This window comes from Odontesthes bonariensis, chromosome 10, assembly GCF_027942865.1.
Source record: "Odontesthes bonariensis isolate fOdoBon6 chromosome 10, fOdoBon6.hap1, whole genome shotgun sequence".
In the NCBI taxonomy this organism is placed as follows: Eukaryota; Metazoa; Chordata; class Actinopteri; order Atheriniformes; family Atherinopsidae; genus Odontesthes; species Odontesthes bonariensis.
Window position 1 is genome coordinate 27,067,118 of NC_134515.1, and position 22,502 is coordinate 27,089,619.

At 40.1% G+C, this 22,502-nt stretch overlaps 1 protein-coding gene across 1 annotated transcript in view; it reads left to right on the forward strand.

Annotated features, from left to right (window-relative positions):
• LOC142389839 (metabotropic glutamate receptor 4-like) overlaps positions 1-22,502 on the forward strand; it is a 204,368-nt gene that overhangs the window by 55,163 nt on the left and 126,703 nt on the right. The window contains exon 2 of the mRNA XM_075474992.1: positions 9,163-10,144. Within this exon, the coding sequence (XP_075331107.1) occupies positions 9,611-10,144 (534 nt within the window). The 5' untranslated portion in view covers positions 9,163-9,610. The remainder of the gene's footprint in view (positions 1-9,162; positions 10,145-22,502) is intronic.

Consider the following 22,502-nt stretch of genomic DNA (forward strand, 5'->3'; position numbering starts at 1 on the left):
GTTAAGGCTTTTCTAATGTGGCTGAGAACGCTCAACACATTACAACACAGGAAAAGATGTGGTTCGAAAGCATTGAGAGTTACAGCTGCAAAGAAATGAGGAGGATCACATTTTAAGATGGCATATTATCCCTTCCTTTTGTACAGGTTGATCCAGTATATCCTATTCAAAAAAAGATAAAGGAAGCACTGACACTATTATTTGGACTTATTATTACGAAGATAAAATGGCTGTTCGGCTGTCAAAAGAATTGCCTTCGAGGTCTTTTCCTTCATAGTTGTCTTCGACCTGAATGTAAAACATTATACTGTCAAAAAAAAGATGTGGGATGAGAAATACCGCACTGCAAAGATCACCCAAATATACTTGCACTTGTTAGTTATCAATAAGTTGTTTAATACAGGCTATTTTATATAAATTGGGAGGACCGGAGACATTATCAATTAATTACCAACGTCGGCAATTTCACCAATTCAGACCTAAATCTTTGTTAAAAGATGAATACTAAAATCTGATGGTTTCTTTCACAGAACAATGTGGAGCAGGCACTTTAAAAAGATGCATAGGTGTGGAAGAAGGATGTGTCTATTAAAGTCATGAGTGAACTTCAACCAATCAAAAGAATTCAATTCAGTTCAGCTTTATTTATATAGCCCAAAATCTCAACAAATGTAACCTCAAGGCACTTCAAAGATAAAGCCCAATTGAAGCCAATTACAATCCAATTCGTTGTTATCCAATCATAATCCAAATTAAATGAATGGAATTCCAAATGAGTCCAATTCATAAAAAGCCAATTTTTTCAAAAAGTTGCCCAGTTAAGGAAACCAACAGATTGCTTTGAAACTTCACTTTGATCCATTCCCTTGTCCTCTGCATGTGCAAGGCGATGGTGGCAACAAATAAACTCCCTTCCACTGAAATGAGCATGTAGCTACCATTGGACAATGACTGGTCTGAATTTTTGTCTTTAGCTCATATGTATCTGACTTTCTCATGACCGTGATCTTGTGGAACTCACAGGATTCCACTGATCAAATTGATGAAAATGTAATCATTGGTAAATGACAGGAAATCAGGGCTAACTAGCTGACTCCATGGCAATATATCCACTGTGAAACATGCAGTGATTCAATCCATGTACCCTTATTTTCCAAGAACAGTAAATCCGAAAAATTGCAATTACACAAACATAATTGTGAAAACAAGACATGTCTATCCTGCTCCAAGCTGAATTACATTCTCTCCTCCAAACAGATACTGAGATGTAAATAAACTGTTTTCTTCTCAAATGCCATAACCAGTGAGTCACTGCTTTCAGAGGCTCTGTCACTCCTTGGCACGGAGAACATGCTTTTTTTTTGCCTGTGCCTATACTGTCTAGAGACAATAGTCAGTCATCAGTTTGACGTCAATAACAATTAAGCTCTTGCTTCTTTTGTATTTCAGCAGAGAATGACACAGAGAATGTCAGTGGGACAGAATAATGATACTGAGAAAAACTCAGCATTACATTTCCTTCCTTGGATGAAGTCCCGGAACCTTTATAAATGAGACAATTACATTTCAAGTAGACATATTGCTCCCTTTTTCACAAATTGACACAATATCCTGAAGTCTTAATGGAATATCAGTGACGCGCTTTATCCAAAATTACACAGAAAGACAGTACAACAGCTCCTTTTTTCACTATGGATTTACACCTCTCTTTACGATGACCTTATGGCATGGAAACACTCACTCCGCTCCTCTCTTCTGCAGGATTTAAATCTTCTGTGATTGGTAGTACTCAATAACCCTTGAAGCACACTATTATCATATCACAGAGCATACAGTAAATAGTCTGAAAGCGAATACTAACACCACGCCAAACACACCAAACTGAAAAATACTTGACTGCCGATTTTATTCTCATGTACTGACATTTTTATCATCAGCAGTTTGGCCACAGACAGCTGGTGCCGATCCCTCTTTTTGGCTAAATCTTGTCATGCATTCAACTGGCCCAGGTTGTTAAAACACCGCCCCACAGTGTGTAACGACCAGCTAGCAGCTTTGTACATCAATGGAAACTCATGTTGCAATTCTTCCATCAAATATCAGCTCCATAAACTCTGTGATTTTTAGTGTTTTCAGAGGTTCTATATATGGTGGATCCGCTGATGGTGCATTCAATGACGAATATGAAATCAGAATTTCAAATTGCAGACTAACAGGGAAACATAAAGAATGCTTTTTCTAGAAAGTCAGACTTTCTAGTCAGGTAAATCATTGCTATTTCATTTCTTTTTTAAATGAACTACAAAACTACTGATAAGATTTTACTTTTAATAACAAAGAAAAGGGACACTGCAAAAGAGTTTGAAGTTCCCACTTCCGAGGCACAGAAAATGCAGCATTAGTTGGAACATGAAGTTGGGTGGAGATTTAGATGATTAGGCTGGATATTTTGGCTTTGAGCTGGAAGCATGACGTATAAACCCACTGCAAATCTGAACAGCTCCTGGAGTGAGATATTTATACACCTAAGGGTCACCAAACAAAGTGCCAGGTTTTTTTTTGTTTTTCCATTTTTGTGTTGGCAGTAGATTCACACACCCAAATATAAGCTCGAAAGCACAGAAAAAGTGTTTTTTTTCTTTCTTAATATGCTAGCTTCTTTCGCTGTAAGTCTCTCTTGGGATATGTGCTTTTATACAACTAATCAGCAACAACAAATATGTTTTGAAGAGAGCATCGTGCTGGATGGATTATTTTTTTCATTAGAGGAAATTAACCTTGTTATGTTAAGGCACTGGCAACAATTAGTTAATGTTTGAGAAAGATTCCGGTCTGGCTTACTGGTTTACTGGAATGACTTCAGATAAAATATGTTCATCATCTTACTCACAACCTTTTCCTGACCATAAGCAAAGTGCCTGAATTTAAAGCGCATATATGTTGACTTTTGCTTTGGTCACTGTATAAAACTGCTGGAAATTTATGTCAGAATTTCTTAACTGCATTACCTAATAATTGTATATTCATGTAAAATTTACATCATGGGAATGTAAGTTAACAGTAAATGTTTCTAATTAACAAATAACAGTAGATAACTGTAATTTATAAGCGCAAATCCTGACAAACCCACTGGCTTATGTTCACAGACACCATGAGTGCTCTCCCACTGCTGTCACACAGATATTTATGCACTAATATTTGGTATCTTCACAACAAAGTTTGGGACAAAAAAACTATTTGCTGAGATTTGCTTTCTTTGGAGACTTATGAGATCAGTTTTTTGATTCACTAACTATGAACTCATTGTTATCATTCAATATAGGCTAGTCGTGTCTTTCCATCTTTCTCTATCTATCTATATTTCTTATCTATTTCTATATATAAATATATGCATGTTTTATGTTTTTAAAGTTTTTTTAAAAAAATGCTAAATATATCCTCCTTATAATATATCTTCCTAAATAAAGTGTAACATGCTGGTAGAAACTGTGGAATTACATAAACCTACTGATATTGGTGGATACTGTAAAAGTTTTATTCCACTGTGATATAATTCAATTTGGAATACAGTAATACATTGTAAAATTATGTACAGTAAATGCAACGTACAAACAACCGTAAATTATTCCTATCTTTGCCGTATTGTAGCTTTTTCTTTTTTAACATGTTTAAAATATTTATAGTGTACATCTGCCACCCACCCTAAACAATTTATAGTATGTACATTAAATAGAGTACTTGCTTTCACATACTAAAGAAATTCTGCCCCTTATGACAATCCAACCAATAAAACTGTGAGAAAGATCTTCACGGAAGACAGGATTGTTTTTCCTGATCTCATCACGAACAGCTGAATAATTCTCTCATGCTGTGATCATGTCGTAAAAAGGAATAAATAACAAATCTCAAGCTGGAAAAACCACTCATATGCACTTGCAGCCGGCCAGCACGCAGACATGCAGGCAGTGTAATGCTTCATCTCCTGAGGACTTTATCTCCATTTTCTACTGTGATCATATTGGCCTTTGGGGCCTAAGTATCTCCTCTGCTGATGGGTAACGGCCAAGACAGCAGCCCCCCCTGGATTAGGACATCACTGTCAGACAAAGACCCCGCTTCGCTTTGATGGACTTATTAGCGGGATGCGTGTCATTATGACACCGTGCAGTGACGACAGGGTGTAAAATTGAGCGGGGTGTCTTCCTACATTTCTTTGCAGACTGAATAAAACATGTCATCATCATATAATAAAAAGGCTCTAGAGTAGAATCGGCACGTTTGAAGTAGTGTCCTCTCACACTTAGTCCATACAGAAGAGGATTTTCTTGTCATCATCAAACGGTTCTTGTTCAGTTGATGGCACATTTGCGATAGACACAAACAGAGCAGTTCAAGACATTTCCTGTTGCTCATGTAAAGTCTAACTATAAAGGTCTATCAGTCATAAGCAATAGCTGAAATGTTGACAAGATTTGAGAACTGCACTTTTCTGCCTGAGAGTTAGAGTGAGAGGATATTGTAGAAATGTCGTTTTCTTATCTATAGCTCGACGTACAACTCAAACAAAGAATAAAGCCAGACCTCCTTTTAAAACTCCAACAAGCAACAACATTTTTATTGGAAAGTGGCTCCTAACGTTTGGCCATTTTTCCTCAGAAACAGTCTGGCTTTGTGGGAGTTTGCTTGTCACTCTGTCTTGGTGGTGGCTGGCTGGTAGGCAGCCAGTCGCTGATTCAGAGTGAACACTTTCTTTTGACAACTTTTCAATATTTGACAGTGAAAGTAACTTTTTTTCATGTATAAATGTTTTTTTATTTTTTCGTTTTATTTTTTTACAGCTTTCTAACACTTGATTCCACTTGAATCCACACTCAACTTCCTTTCCTGCAAGGAACTAAACTTGTTTGTGCTTCAAACAAATCTACAAAACTACAGTTCCTTCTAATGGGTTTGTTATCCCAAAAACTGAATATACTGTATTCTCTGTCCACGTTTTCATGTGATTACTTGATGGTTGCCTTTAAGCTTTTCTGACACGAGATTTGTGACATTAATGGCTTCATCAATCTGTTTGGTGATGGCATTGAGTCACTGGCTGTTCAGGCACGCTCACGCATGCATGCAATAACTGACATAGATTCTGGGCATGTGATATTTGCCATTCATGCAAGATTAGACCGTACATAAGGTGAGGTATAATTTCATAGCATTTCACAGCAGAAAAGATCAAATTTCTACAGACTTATTGAACAGTCAGTGTTATATCTGTGAGTGATTATTTGCACCAATGTAATAGCTGTTATAACCTAGAGAAAAAACTTGATGAAGACACCTTCTCAGACAGTCATGGCTGTTTGTCAGTTTGTCAGAGGAAAAGCTGCAGCACCACACAAAACTCTCCATGCCCTTCTAGAGATTCTGTCTTGCAATAATGACATGTTGCTTTGCCCTAAAAATTACTCTAAAGCTAACAAACAGGCAATACTATGTAAAAAAAAAAATATGATGGGAGCAGTTGACTAATCACAATAAATATATAGTTTTTTTTTTCACAAATGGTTGTGTTGACGATTTAATGTAGCGCCATCAAAATTTAAAAAAAGTGATGCCACATTCTATACTTTCATTGAGTTTTACATACCTAAACTGAGTGGTGGAGATAATTTAGGCTGGTTTACTTACACATATTATTGAAAAGATACAGTATAGTCTCCGAAGATTGCGTAGGCTTTAAAGGACAGTTTTCTCTTGTTACTTCGGCTCAGTTGATGTTAAAAAATGACTTGGTTCTCCAGCTAAATATCGTAGCCAAAACACTGTTACTTATTCATTCAAGGACTAAATCAATCCGTTGATGTAACTGCGGCAGTTCAGACTTATGCCATGCTGACAGTGATATCTATAAGTTACTAGGTCCGACCGAGGCTGATTCCTTTTGCAAAATGTTATGGAAAAGCAGGGGGATCCGACGTTCATGATACTGACACGTTCAGTAGCCACCGGGTTAGTGGAAAGCAGTGCATATGTGAAAGAGCCTATAAAGTATCAGTAGCTTTTTAAAAGCAAACACTCTTAAGTCAAGAAATAAAATTCTCTATAATTATTTAATGCTACCCTGGCTTACCTTCAGTTACCTTCAAGCAAATGCAAATGATGTAAATTGGTTTTACTGAAAGTCTCCCACTAGGAAAATAAAGCTTTTGCTTAATTGTGGGTATGATTATAAAATATGTGTCTAGAAATTAGTCCATAGTAAATAACGACTCCATTTCATCGAAACCTTTTCTGGGGTAAAACCAGAGCTCTGCTCGCCTTCAGTGTGGCAGCGCACACAGCATCCGGGGGGCTCTGGTCAAATGCAGAGGAAACTGGAGTTCCTCCTCGTCACAGTGAGGAGAGATGGATGCGCTGTGGATTCTGCAATTTCCCCCTCAACTCCCACTCTCTGCAGACAGCTGATGTTTATCTGCTCTTCCCATCTGGGCCTTGTGACTGAACATCTGGTAAAGCTGCCACTCTGTATGTAGTGTTTCGCAGAGTGATGACAGGAAAGGAGCCCTGCTGTCCACCCCTTCAAAACTGATATAGAGATGCCGGGACGACTTTATCTTCAGATGTCAAAGCTCATTCCTAAAACCTGACTCAGCTAGCAGAATATTGGCCAACACTCAAGACATTTGTCTTCTTGACTTTATCTGATTGCAGTGTCTTTCGGACGAGCTTTTTTAAACAAAGAGTTTACCTATGCTAAAAAACTTTACAAAGTAGAGAAAAATATATATTTTTAGCCCTATTCACACTGGTCAAAAAGCCCACTAAGAGCTGGGTTATATCTGGCTTTGAATGCAAAAGGGAAAAAACTTCATCGCCATTAAGTCCCACTTCAAATGACCCAACAGTAGTTTAAAGACATGTAATTCTCGAGTGCACACTCGGGACTGCACGGCTCACTTTTTCATTCATAGAAATGCATGTTTAGCGGTTGTGACGTCCCACACTGGCATTCTAAAACTGATGGTTAAAGCTTACAGTCAAAAAGACAAATTATTCGATTTGAACTCCCTGCAAGACAACTGGCAGCTCGCTCTTAGTCCTGCTGTGTGAAGCTGACAAATGTGGTTCAGACAAAAATAATAAACCAGCTTAATTACATCAGACTTGTCTCACATCAGAAACTGTCGTGCACAACAGCCTGCAAGATCCACTGTAATACCATCCTTTCATTTTGTAGTTGAACTGGACCAGTTCTGAATAAGATAAAAGCCCTCAGAGCACTGGTGGTATTGCTGGCAATGTGAAAGGGTTTGAATTGACTTAGTCTAGAGGGAGAACCTATGTTTAAAACACAACTTTTGGTGTAAAGACAGCAAAACTGAGCATATGGGAATCATTGTGTTCCAAATAACATTAGTTTGGCTCATTAATTGTCAGTTACTGGTACACGCCTGCTGATTCTTCTCCCCTTCCTGTATCTGTGTGTAACTGCTTTAAAAAAAAGTTCTTTAGCTACAGGGGACAACCACCTCCAAGTTGCATCATTTATGCAAAAATAAGCTAACATTTGATGTTACCAGGTTCCTTTGTCAAATGGACATTAAAATCTACAAAAAATATTTTATATTTTTATTTTAAACCATTTTTTCACCACTTACACAACATTGTGGAGATAGATCTGGCTTTCTAAGACCAATTCAGCTTGGCCCCTCTAAATGATGTGAATGCAAAAGCACAAAGTGATTGAAAATCAGACATCACTCCATCACCATTACCAAATACTCCTCTTTGACCATATTTGTCAGTCTACTTCTGAACCTGATTTTCTATTCTTAACTGTTACAAAATTCAAGCTGATGTGACTACCCTGCCCTCTTCCTTCTCCTCCAGGCTTTCCCCAGGAATGAGATGTTTTGCAGTGACTGCTAGGCTTTCATCCATTATAGATGCTGTGTTTTAGGAGGATGATCTGCACAGAGTGGTATAAATATCTCCTTTTGGTTCCCAGCATGATGAGAGAGGCAGCTCACGACAGGCCATTGTGTTGTGTTAGAGCTGTGTGCCTTTATTATTTGATTCAACATCCAAAGTTAACGGCGAAGCTGTCTATAATTCATGATTAGTGGCAAATCCCTTGACACCTTCTGTTCAGTGAACTAGTTCTACAAATATATACTTGAGATTAGAGGAAACTGTTGCGATAAAAGAGTCATTACTGACAGCCTCTATACTTCCATCCCCATTAAAGTGATTGCAAAATATCACAACTCCAAAGTGATGGGTTTGACAGCCTCCTCAATGTAATGCAACTTTGTGATCCTGAGCAAAAATTTTCCCCTTGTGTCCTCTGTTACTGGCCACACCGCAGCAGGAGGCTGTGCGTTAGCATACAAAAATGGCATCGTGTGAAGCCTGGCAGATGTGTGTGAGTGTGTATGTATATGTGTGTGATGGTTAACTGAGAGAAAAAGGGACAGATGCAAGCCTCTCCCACCCTGTACTGATCATCGCTCTGTTAGTCTGGAAGAAACCAGATGCAGAAACACACATGTATATAAGTGAAAGAGAACTCAGTACCCATAACCAATGTTGATACAGGGGGTAGCAAGACTATGAGAGAATGTATGTCTAATGAGACGAATCATTCATAACTTGAGGAATCCTGTTTCTTTGATTATCAGAATCCGGTGCTCTTAATTTAGAACTGTATCCCATAATCTTTTGGTAAAAGACTCTGGAGACGATCTACATAAAGAGAGCAGTGTGCAGTTATGAGGCTTATGGAACTGTGCCAAGCAGCAGCAAATCACTTATGCTCAAGGCACGTAGAAATAATTCATTGCAGTGCACTGAAAGCAGTTGCGGCAAGGGAGCAACACAAAGCAGATTTCCTGTGCAGAGTGCCGGGTCCAGGTCTGCTCACATTTACAGAACCAGATGCTAAACTGTCTGAGGCCGGTGTGCTGTATACTTCTGAATATCACGTCAGTTGAAACATAGAGCATGACAAAGCAGCTTGTCTCACATTCATTTTGTAAGTAAACACATCTTTACTGATATCAGATGAATGAGATTCTATTGAATCTTTCTCTTTCAGTTGTCTCCAAATGATCTCAGTCCATTGTATATTCTCCAGCATCTCTCACACATCCTTTTCTCTCCTTTCAGGAACCGAGTGTGGACCCCACTGTGACGTTCTGCCTGCTTGAGGAAAGCTAAATGTACCTGTGTGCGTCTGGAAAACCAGAGAAGAGAAGCAAGCTTCCTGCCTTTGTTCTTGCCCTATGAGAGGACTCTCTGTGGACTGCGCCTCAGCACACCCTGCACTGCTTAGTTGCATATATCCACCACGCTCAGGTGTTGGGAAAGAGTAAAACACAAAAAGAAGAAATAAGAAAAGAAGAGAGATAAACAGAGCGTGGCAGCGTAATTAGTGCCTCTGAATTTGTGTGAGAGATAGAAAACATGAGAAGAGACTTCTGAATACCACAGTGCTCTGAAAAGTGTTGTGGCTGACCTTAAAAAATTTGCATGTTTGTGTGGGTATATGCGTACACACTGCTTTCATTTTCAAAGGACTTGAATTTGTATTTGAATGCAGATTTAGCCTTTCATTATGACTCTGCGAGGAGGCTTTGAGAGAGTGTGGAATGGCTGTCACAGAGATGTTTGCTGCTGGATGTTGCTTCTGGCTTGTTACAGCTTGATCGCATTGGCAGCCAAACCCAAAATGCCAGGCCACACACACCTAAACTCAATACGCATTGATGGGGACATATCTCTGGGTGGGCTGTTCCCAGTGCATGCGAGAGGAAACGATGGCAAAGCCTGTGGAGAGCTGAAGAAGGAGAAAGGGATTCACAGGCTGGAGGCTATGTTATTTGCCCTGGATCGTATCAATAATGACAACGATCTGCTGCCTAATATCACCCTGGGGGCTCGCATCCTGGACACCTGCTCCCGGGACACTCATGCTCTGGAGCAGTCGCTAACATTTGTTCAGGCACTGATTGAGAAAGACTCAACTGATGTCAAATGTCTCAGCGGAGGGCCACCCATCATCACTAAGCCAGAGAGAGTGGTTGGAGTGATTGGTGCCTCTGCCAGCTCAGTGTCAATCATGGTGGCCAACATTCTGCGCCTCTTCAAGGTCAGTTATTTTTCTGTTATACATCACGAGGGATGCACCGCAGGCATTTTCTGAAGATACATATACCAATTTTAAAGATAATTTTGTTACTCCCCCCAACTGTCAAAAAGCTGAATATCGGCCAATACCGAAGTTAGACCGATGTATCTGTGCATCCATACTTCTTTTTTCCTTTAATTAATTATCCTTATGTTTGAAAAATTAAGTTAACTTTATATCAACATCACCACAATTTAACACGACTCATCATTTCACATTCTCTTTGACTTTCTTTTGACCCCTTCATTTGCCACAGTTTCTGATATTTCTTGCTCACTGTCCAGAAAACTAGGTGCTGATCATTACGATATAATTCCCCTCACTAATGACGGTAATTTGCCAAAAGCTCTCAGTCTCGCCCTCCTCTAATTAATTCAAGGAAGTCAAGCATGGCACCGTGAACTCACTGGACAACTCACTGCATGTAGTGTACAAAACCAGCTTCTGCACAGTGTTGTGGCAACAGATACAAAGATAAACAAATTACGACAGGACCTTTTCTAATACCAGCTCGACACTGCCAATCCAAACGAAAATAAAAACTAATGAGCATAAGGGCTGTGTCAAAGGAGGCTATTTTCCAAAAGTAACTCTTGCTCTGTGCGTATGGGTGAGGACATCCTATCAGCTCATGAACTCAGTGATTGAACATCAGCATTTCAATCTGTTTGAATCCACACTACCTTCCACTTTTAAAAGGGTCCTAAAGAAGATGAGGCCTGAATGGCCTTGAATGGCATTGATTCAACAGTCAACAGCAGGAAGGTGAACGATACAACATGAAATTTAAAGAAGCCTTGCTGCTCCTTTAGAAAACCCTGGAAGACCTATATATGGTTTTATTTTTCCAGTGACATGCTCAGAGCTGTCATGCAAAATTCACGGTTTTTGGAATGCACAGTGTAATCATCCTCAGTGAGCTAAAAAGGAACCGTCGCGTTGTATACAACACTGCAGAAGAAAGATGTCTGACGGCAAACATACTGTAAACTCAACTGTACACTCTGTGACGTGTCACATTCTCTTAGTCTGAATGGGAGTGTTTTATATACGCACTGACTTGTTGAGAGACATTTCCACATCAATCCATTATCAGCCCTTCTGCTCAGGCAAAGTCATGATACCTGTGAGCTCTTCTTAGCACACAGAAAATCCCTGATAAGAAAACGCATAATTGCTTACTTTAACTTCGTGCAGAAGTTAATGGTCATGACAAAAAGAACCATGGCATAGTTTTCCACAAACTCCTAAGCCATGTAACCAGGGAGGCACAAAATCCTGTGATACACCGAATACTTCTGAGCAACTGTTGAATATCAAATTTTCCACAAAACAAGGCTGCCAGTGCTAGCAGGACTCATTACAGAGGGCACATGAACAGCCAGAAGAGGGTCTGTCCACCCACTGGCTTGAGAAACATCTTCACACTCAGCTAATTGGCAAGCATCTGCTGGGGCAGGATTTTGCTCCAAACTGCATGCCAGATCCTGCAGTGGGAACAAATTATTTAGCTTTTTCTTTTTTCTCAGCTGTAAAGGGCATGGAACTGCATGCACTATGCAGGACTTAGTGTTCTTTAGAAGTGAATGAGTTTTGTGCACAACTCAGATTCTGATAGGCTATAGAGTAAAAAGGTGTGAAAATGTAAGCGGCAATCTTTTTGGATGGACAAAGGCTCTGTGTCGCAGACAGGACCTCGAGAACAACTTGGCAAATCCCTCAAGGGAAAGTACTAAAAGATGCAACAACAATCATACATTACAAAACGCAGCTTACACCTCAACCTTAACATGTGTAGCGGACAAAGGAGTCTTTAGCGGGAAAAACACAGCACTGAACCTTTTACACCGTCTCTGTGTGGATTTCTTGTAGCCACTGTGGACTGGTCTCATCACTGGCTGATGCAGTCTTAGAATTTCTAGTCTGTCATTTACCATATATATGAGCTGAGAGGCATTGGGTGGTGGAATTGACTGCCCAGCAAATCACAACCCACAAACAACTCCTGTCCAAATTTCCGCATCACTGGTGAGATCAGATGGAAGGACAAAAAACACTTTTAGGTGAAAGAGTTTGTGTAAATACATCCACCTTGAGTAGTAGACAGTGACTGTTTTATGGGTAGACAAAAAAAAATCTCAGCATGAACAGTTCATTTAATTTCAAATCTAACAGCAAGTCATGTGTCAGCAAAGGATGAAAACATTCTGACAGATTTTGGAGGTTGGTTAAAAACAACAACATGCAGCACACTTAGGAGAAAACATGGATGGTATACAGGCTGCTATTGAAAAGAAAATAGAACATGCTGTAGAGACTGTTTGCAATCACTATTTGATTATACACACTGCAAAACTGTTCAGTGCAATTCTGATGTCATTATAAGGCAGGAGCCTCGCCAGCAAATTAGGGCTGTTGTTTTTTTTTTTTGTTTGTTTCACGGTTCCTTGTTGTATTCTTTTTTTAGATTTTGTCAGTTTTTGTCGCAATAATAATAGTAATAGTAATAACTAAAATAATAGCCATCCATTTCAGCTGATACAGGTCACCAGTCCATCAAATAGCTACCACAGAGAAACATGTGGAATCGCTGATTATTCTTATACCCACAACTATAGACTTTGGGAAAAACCACAGCACCCGAGAACCCACACACCCAAAGGTGTAACTTTACAAGTAAAAGGCCCAAACCAACCAGCAAGATGAAAAAAAGTTGACAAGATAATGGCTGATGCAACTGGTAATAATGCTGATGCCCAGGTTTGTCTTCGACTGTGGTTTTCTAATATCACACCAAAGCGCCAAAGGGTACAGCATCTCAATATCTGCAAAAAGTGAAGTTAGTCACATCAAAGGTGCCAACTCTTCTGAAGGCACTTTTTTTCCTGTATATTTACAGTACGTTTGTAGCATTGCGAAAAAACCTTGTGGAAAGCCGGGAAACCTTAAAAGCCTTTAATCAACTTATCTTCTGTTTTGCTCTTGACAGAAAGAGCAATTTTCTCTGAAGCACATTGAGAGGGAAACAAGAAGCCATGGAAATGGGATTTGTATGGGTCCCAGAAGTGGCCTCAGGTGTGAGGAAGAACACAAGGTTCAATATTTTCAATAATCTTAACTCTCCACTGGTCAAAAGATGATATTGCATATTCATAAAGTAGATCTGAGCTCATTTCCAGGGAACTGTAGCACAACAGATATATATTACATTCTACATTGAGCCTTTATTTGGAAAAAAAAGGAAACTGTTTCCATGGTGCTTGATTGTGTCTTTGTCTTCTTCTGTTTTACTAACCTGATATGCACTGGGATTAACTTGAATGCATTATTCATAATGGAGTTTTGTATATTTATGCTGCTATTTTGATTCATAGGGTAATTCTTAAGTAGATCGAGGCCTTTAAGATAAAATCAGTAAATTCATTGCCTGCATTTTACTACAGACAAAAGACTTTTATAAGGGTGACAATGCCGCAAGGCAAAGCATTACTTTGCCAAAAATAACAAAAACAAATATTTTAATATTGTTAAATTGCAAATAAGAGAGTTGTGATCCAAAGTTTTTGGGAATTAAGTAAGACAGGCTTTCACTTTCTGTCAGTGCTAATGGTAAGACAGAAACTGTGGCTGACTTCAGAACATAATGATGCTCAGTTTCCGGCAGTTGTCCAAAGGCTTTTTGGACATGCGGGTATGCAGATTGAGGACGAGTTGAGAAAAATTAAATATCCATTGTCCTATCTAACAAATTCAAGCCTACGTTAAGTTAAGACTGTACTTTCTAACCAAGTAGCTCAGCAGCGTCTGTTCTTTCTCTCTCCACCATTAAAGGTGGGGTATGAGATCTTTGAAAAACGGTTCCTGCAAGCTATATTTTTGAAAATACACAACCTTGCCTCTCCCTTCAGCCCACCCCTCGAAACCACGCCTTCAAAACACATGAACAAGTCACGAGTCTGTGAATGCGCAGGGGGGAGGGGGGAGGGGGGCTGACGGTTGATTGGCATGTCAGAATCCAATAGAAGTAACTCTCATCATTACTTCTATTGGTCAGACATTTCCTCTTGCTACACCCTCTACAATGGACTAAAATATTTTTTTTTTTTCCAAACATTCTATTTTGGTGGGTGCAATGGGGTCGTGAGGAGGTTTTCAGACAATATGATAAAAAATGCTCCAGAAAACATCTCATACCCCACCTTTAAGATCACACAAAGCCAAAAGTAGTCCACCCTGCTAAAGAAGCTTTCACTGCAAAGTCATACTTTAGGTGTAAAGAAGAGTTTTCATTCTGGTGTTGGCGCGACAGTGTTATGAGTTGTTGTTGGTTGAATGTTTGCAGGTATGCTGTCTCTGTCTGTGTTCAGTATTCTGTTTCTTCATCGAGTTTTCACCTTTACTTGAGGATTCAATTCACACTAATGAAAGCATGTTATCTCATCAAAACATACCTCCAATAGAATTTTTTAACCAATGATTTTTACCTTCATATTCAATCGTGGGCTTTACTTTACCTTATCACTCTCATAGTGTGATAGTGTGGCTGAAGAAGTGTTTACTCAGCACTTCAGAGCAGCCAGGATTCCTTCCCCACGGTGCACCATGAATATTTTACAACACTGTTACGCAATACACACCGCAGGATTGGGGTTGAAAGCTGCCTTTCTGCATTCCCTTAACACTGGGTCCAGCTCACGGTCTGTTTTCATCGGTTGGGTTTTCATACTGCCTTACAAGCAGAGGCAAAGTGCAACAGCACTTGAGGTAATTAGTGGTTGGTTGCTTATGATCCTCAGGACAGACTGGCTGTAATTAAAGCCCCTGGCTTTTGATTGTATTGCTTATACATCACCAGAAACAGTCAGACTGGCTGCCTTTTGCTGGGATACTGCTGCAGCAGTGAGAAACTGCAGCACGCATGCACAGTGTTTCAGGTACTGATGCTGACTCGCTGAGACAATCATAAGCTTGGAGACAAAGAAGGGGGTGGCTTGGGCAACTTCCACCTGGCGGCTCTCTATATTAGGTACCAGCAGGCCTAGTCGGTTGGCAGGACTCTAAGGAGTGATGTTGGAACTGCAGAGACGGATGGAGTGAAGAAAGCAGAGGTGGTAGCTGGCTATACTCTGAGCAGAAAGAAAGAGGGTTAACTGGTTGCCTGTAGGGGTGTCTGTGAAGCAGAGACCTTGCATCCGCCTCTCTTTTCCCTCATTAGAAACAGAGGCAGAGACCCTGAGGCACGGTGCCTTACTCCCCCTCAGCATTTCACTGTGGTGAGACAGGGTTCTTATTGGATTACCCTATAAGCCTAGAGTGAGCATACGCTGAAAGCTTTAGAAGCTCTCAAAAATATGTACACATTTGCTTTTTTCTTCCAATTGTTATTGGTCTATCTACTCATCTACTGTCTGTCAGCCCCAAATAAAATATAAGCAGCATTGAAATATGATGCACGTTAAACATGCCATAGTCACTTGCTGTGAGCTGCAAAACAGCAAATGTGCCAGAAAACACTTCCTGCAAACACAGAGCAACATCCATTTGGTTTTAATTTTTCAGATGACCTGAAGTACATTTTGTCTCCTTTAGCCTCACCCTTTTTTCATTTTCCACGAGCCCATGAGGGAAATATTCGGCTCTATAGCTGCTTAATGCTCCACTGTGCTCTTATTTGTTAGGATAGATATAGAATACAACGCCACATTTTTATCAAAGCCTTTTGCGCCTCAGAGTTTGGTGATAATTCTTTGACATTTTTTTCATCATGAGCACCATGATGCGCATTACAGTCATTTCAGTAAATGCTAATGCAAGTGTTGTGTATGGGCAATTTGAGTCCCCCTGAAGTCTGATTTTTTTTTTTCAATAATGGTAAAGGTTCAACCATGTGACCTTTATGGAAATTATAGTGTGGTCATATATCCTCTGAAATAAGAACACAAGTATGACTATATGCTCTGCTCGCACTTGTTAGTGCCCTATCACACATGGACAGTCCTGAGGTGTGTGCTGTCACATTCATTCAGCCTTGTTATCCAACAATTGGGTGGTAATTGACAAGGGAAGGGTTTGGAAGGGAGAAATGACTCTGACTAAGCTCACCCACATTCTGTTCCAATCGTAATTTTGTGCACACTATGCTACATTAGCTCATTCTTGCAGCCCATTCCCTCAAACCCACCCACGCCTAACTAATCTCATGACTCTAAATTCCCTGCATCCAGAAAGCCAAACGAAAAGAGAAAAACAGGGGAGCGAATCAAATACATGCCTAAATAACAAGCAGCAAGCAGTTTTTTTCACTGTTCACAGACCAGTGGGTCTTCAATGGTATTATTTGTGCCCCTCAACTTGACTTTTGCAAGTGAGCAGATACATGAAGCTGTCTTTCTCTGCCCCAGACCGACGACGTCCCCTATCTACCATGCTTCAGCAATACAAGAGCAGCTCCCTTACTTCAGGATTAGTTCCAACTCAGCTCACTTTGCCCACCCAGACCCGAGAGGTCAATTCCCAGGACATTCGTGAGTTAAGGCTGCCCAGAACCTTGGCTGTTTTCCCCTCTTTTCTCCTGCTGTTTGCAAATCCCTGCGCAGGCAATCACCTAGCACAATGACAAAAAGCCACTGTTTGGCCGTGCATTCTTTTTCTCAAGGTTAGGTTTCACTCAAATTAATTACTGCCATTTAATTAGTGTGCTCTCGCAGGCCTATAGAGGAAATGCTGGCAGGAAGGGAAAATGTTTTCTTTTTCTTTTACAAATGTGATTTCATTCTGCTGAGGATTGCTGAGAATTTTTATAAAAGCCAAGAGCAACAACAAAAAGCACACAACAAATACTAACAGGGTTTGCTTATATTATCTGTGTAGGAGCTGTCGCCTTCTCCATATCATCCAATTTTTTACATTTAGATGTGCCTCTGGGTTCCTGCTCTGACTCCTCTGTAAAAGTTTACAAAGCTCCCATCTTCACAATAGAAACCAAGAGAGTAAAGCCATCAAATAGGCTTCTTGAGAGGAGCGTGGGATAAAAGGCTTGGAGCTGTCTCACCTGCATAATCTCACGATCAAACCGGCAATCCATCACTGTCCTGCTGTGTGAGGCTGTGTCGCTTAAAATTTACTCAGACATTAACAAAGGTTTGAAGACACAAAGATGACAAGAAAAAAATCCCTCGATTCAAACTAATCAATGGTGCCATGACAGCCTCTTTATTGACCGAGGGATGGTCATATTTTTTCACTTTGAGCAGTCAGAGTGACAGTGTCAGCTTCTGAAAATGAGCAAACTGAGAGCTCTGTTATTTATTATTTTCAGCACATCAACTTCCTTGCACTTTCCTTGACAAATAAACATAAAACATATGAACAAGAAAAGGTCAATGTAATAAAATTTTCATGGAGCCACCATAAAGTTGCCTGAGATCGTAAAAGAATTGTTTTGTCAGCTTAATGCCAGGCGACATTCTCAGCCTGCCCTGCAGCAGGGACAGAAAGAGGAACTTTGGCTGCCTCCAGGCTAAGCAGCTTGGACATCAGCCAGCCTTCTCGCACAATAAGGAGCCTCCCATGAGTCAGTGCTGTAAGGCAGTCGGGATTTACCATGAAAACAGAACATTCAAGCTGTAATTCTGAACTTATAAGAACTGGGGCAAGTTAAATTTTGTTTTATGTAAAAATCTGTGCTACTGTAAAATGAACATCAATGTGAATGTTTTATGCACCAAAAGGGCTGTTAAACTGTTGGTCCTCTTCACATTCAGTGGGTTTGATCATCCGTACGGGGAACTTTTGCCCTACAAAAGCAACAAAACAAAGGGCACCATTGTTATGGCAGTGCTCTAACCACAGTGAGCTGGTGGGAGGCTCATTCAGATGAGGCAGTGCAGAGAAACGACACTGACAACAAGCATAAAAAAAACATCTTTGTTTTCTGGCACAAGGTCGGTCGCTGTTGTGATTTTGTCAAAAAAAAAAAAAACTGTTGCTTGTTTTGGAGAATTGAAGATGGAAATGAGAATTGATTGTGTTTGACCTGTTGAACTAGCTGTGAAATGTCTGCCGTCACTGCTGCCTACATTCTTATGCACTCATTTGCGATGCAGAACAGTCAGTCAGAGTTAGCTCTTTCACCGATAGCCACAATGTAAATTCTACAAGTTGAATAAGCTGAAATGAGCCTAACAATGGAGACTGGGCGCTCACAGCAAAGATACAAGAGAGACAGATGTACCGAATGGCCAGCTGTTGGCTTGGTGTATAAAGTCTCTTAAATACAAAACAATGCAAATACTATTGTGTTACATTTTAAGGCATTATGCGGCTGTTTATGAAGCGCGACACAGCATCATTAAAACTGTTTGCTCAATGTGTTTCAGTGTATGTTCTTTCAATTTCCTTCCATTAAATTTAATATAATCTGAATAAGAAAGAAGCCTCTTTCCGTGTGTCGAGTGGTTGTCATCATGTGTGATAAGTACAAACTTATCACCACACCCACTGCAACACATAAAATAAATACATGGACCAAAATAGCATACAGGCTATGCACTAAATAGCAAGTGCTTGGCTGTTATCTGTTAAAAAAGGACTGCTGATGAAAAAATTACACTTCCATAACAGCAGGCAAATGATAATACTTAAGCAAAGATAAAAAACAAGGAAACATACGACCAAAGTTTTGTACTTGCAACATTTCACTCTTTGAAAAGTTTACTTGCAATGGCACATGTCATTTTAATCAAATGAATACATTCTTGAAAAGGCAACAGGTTACTAAGCATCAGTGGCGGCTGCTGACTTTTAAAACAGAGGAAGCCCATATTACGCATTCAGGGTTGTAGTGGCTCGTGCCATCCCAAAGCAGAAGATAGCAAAGTTAAAAAGAATTAGTTATAACATAGCTGTGTCTAGTATGACAAGTATGCCCAGCAAATACACAGAAAGAAGGTATAGACTTTGAAAATTCACACAGCAAGGCCAAAATCAAATATGATTGATCGAATCTAAGGCCTGTAAATGGCTGGATCTGTGGCTGGATCAGAATCTGTGGAGCATTTTTCCCTGTCATAATGAATACTTAGAGTTTGATGGTGGTGGTAAGTATTCTTAAAAAAGGTAACATTTGTGAATGGGCAGCATAAATTCTGGAAAGAAACAACTAAAAGTATTACAGCACTTTCACAGACAATCAGTCTCTTTCGTATCCGCTTTGGGACTGAAGTTCCAGCGTGCTTCTCCCAGCTTATAAATTCGGCTGCCACAGAATCTCTCATGATGGACAAACACTAACTCCAATCATCACGACACAGCCCCTCATATTGACACGCCCACGTCTAATCTACCCCCAGAGACGCCGGGCTGCCTCGGAAGTGATGAGTTTTTGTCGATTTAGCCAATGATGACCTAGAATTGTAGAAAAAAAACTTGACTCTCCCGCCCCCTCCTGAAGCTGGGCAGCCCTCGGCGCGGAAGCCTGGCTGTTAGTGGCGGCTTCATAACACGATTTCCTCAGTGAACGGCGGCGATTTCAGAACAAATCACTTCATCAAGCTACAGGACAACATGTTGTAGTTATGAAAGTAAATGCAGTATTGGGCATATCTTGTGTTTTATGAATAACTGTTTTATCGTCAATTTAACGTTGAAGATGTAGCAATTTCGCCAGAGAATGGGAGAGGCTGTCCGGCTTCCCGTGTTGTCTCTGAATAGCCGCGGCTGCTAAGCATTCAGTTACCATAGTTCCACGCTAAGTTCACAATATTACACCAAGAAAGAAAGGTCTAAAGAGGATAAAGAACTTCCATGCCAATTCCGTTAATTCTTAATGTTAGAAATCATTCTTTGGAATTCATTTATCTTAAATGTATGCTTCAGAGACAGTGATTGTGGAATTAATAACCAATTGATCTATTTTGCTGACATTTTAACATACATGTCTAATATGCTTTCACTTGGTGTTCCCAAAGGTCTCGTGAATTTCTCCATATTTTCCTCATTGTGACAGCCTCGAATGCTCCCACTCTTGGTTTCCAGCAGTTGTAAAGGGACAGAGCACCGTCTTTCAAGAATGATTAACAAAACTTAATTGGTTCCATTTTGTAAAGTCTGTTGATATCTTCAATTCAACATCCAGACAAGCTGTAAGCATGGAGCGAATCAGAGGCCGGTCACGCATTCTCTCCAACTGTTTGCACACATGACCAAAGGGCTCAGGAGGATCAATTGTCATTTACAGGCTAATTATCGCCTTGAGTGCTTCCTCACACAGTAAAACTAATAACATATTTTTGATGCATAAATAAAACAGGCTTGCTGTCTGTTTATCCCCATCACCTTGTTTCCTGAACAAGCAATCACTGAGGTATCAAGATTGGAAGACCTTCCATTACAGAATGGCACCTGGATATTGACCCACTGTTGTGGATCTGTTGTGACAGCCCGCCTCATTTCCTGAGATGTTTACCTCATTCTTCTGTGACTGAGAGTTGGTGTTTGGAGGGGTGCAGTGGAGAAATGGAACATATTGAAATTGATTTCTCAAAAAAAGTGAAATGTTGACACTAAACCCTTTAGATTAAAAAAATGTCACTTTGGGTCTCAGTTTGCAGGCCAGAGTTTCATTTTTTGCCATGAGCATTTACAGTCAGGATGAGCCCCGCCTCATGTTTCAGCCCTTTACTTGCTTTCAAAAGAAAAACAGACTGTAAACATTTCTGCCCTCTGACTCCTCTAAGACAACGTCTTAACTGTGGTGCTTTGCTACAAGAAATCTGAGTCAATGATCATTTATTCGACAACACTGTTTGTGTTGTGGCAATTGAATGTTTAAAATTGTTTTAATCTTTCTGCACGTGGGACCAAAAGGCTTTCTCTGTGCAGCTGTATTTAGCAGTTCTGACGATCACAGTAATGAGATCTGTTATAAAAAAGAATAACAATCATTTCTCATGAGGCCGCTCAGACACGCATTCTTTATGAAATCCTGTTGATAGGAACCAGCATTTTCTATTTCATGTTGAAGCAGTGTTTTGTATCCCAAGGTGGTTTAGTATTAGTCACTGTTGATCTGTCTCATGTAATATCATTTATTCGCAGTTTACTCTGTGAACATATCTCGTAGGCCATCTTATCTAATCCTAGTTGCTCCACATTCTAAATGTCAGTTTTGTACTGATGGCAATTCCCAGACTTTTAAAGTGCATTATGTGGAAATGTATAAAATTAAAATGGGTCTAAATAATGGGAATATAAACATTGTTCGTGGCTACATGACAGTTTCAGCATGCAGTGGCCTGCATTTGAGATGCCAAAAAGGGACACTGTCCAACCACATACCAAAAACAGCACAAGTTGTTTCAGCATGACTAAATAGCTAAAATAGAAGCTATTATTAACAGCCAAAATAACTAAGGATGTCTTTATACCAGCTGCCTGTTGTGTATGTAGCGTGTGCAAATGTCATGATTTTCATTGCAGGCCCCCCATTGACAGATTACGGCTCGCACGCACACACACATCTCAGCTGTGACTCAGAGCTGCAGCTGCCTGCCATCCAGTTTCAGTGAGGTGTCTGTTTTTCTTGCATCAGGGAAGTAGTTCTAAGCTAAAATAAACAGACAAAATATTTTTTGGTCATTATATTGACCTCACATCATGGCCCCTTAGTCCCAGTGAAAGGAACTCTGAATGCTTCAGCAGACCAAGAGATTTTGGACAATTTCATGCTCCCAACTTTGTGGAAACAGTTTGGGGACGACCCCTTCCTGTTCCGACATGACTGCGCACCAGTGCACAAAGCAAGGTCCATGGATGAGCGAGTTTGGTGTGGAAGAACTTGACTGGCCTGCACAGAGTCCTGACCTCTGCCCGATAGAACACCTTTGGGATGAATTAGAGCGGAGACTGCGAGCCAGGCCTTCTGTCCAACATCAGCGTCTGACCTCACAAATGCGCTTCTGAAAAAATGGTCCAAAATTCCCATGAACACACTCCTAAGGCTTTCGGAAAGCTTGCCCAGAAGAGTTGGAGCTGTTATAGCTGCAAAAGGTGGGCCGACATCATATTAAACCCTATAGATTAAAAATGGGATGTCACTTAAGTTCATATAAAGGCAGATGAGCGAATACTTTTGGCAATAAAGTGTACATCAAACATTTATTTTTGTCGTAACCATTTTGTTTAGATTAGATTTTCTCAAGGTTGAAAAGCCAAATTTACGTAGATGTTCCATTTAAAGTAATATGTTGATTTAAGGTCAAGATTTTTATGTTGATAACAATAAGACAACAATTGTTGCACTTGTTTAAGTTGATTATAT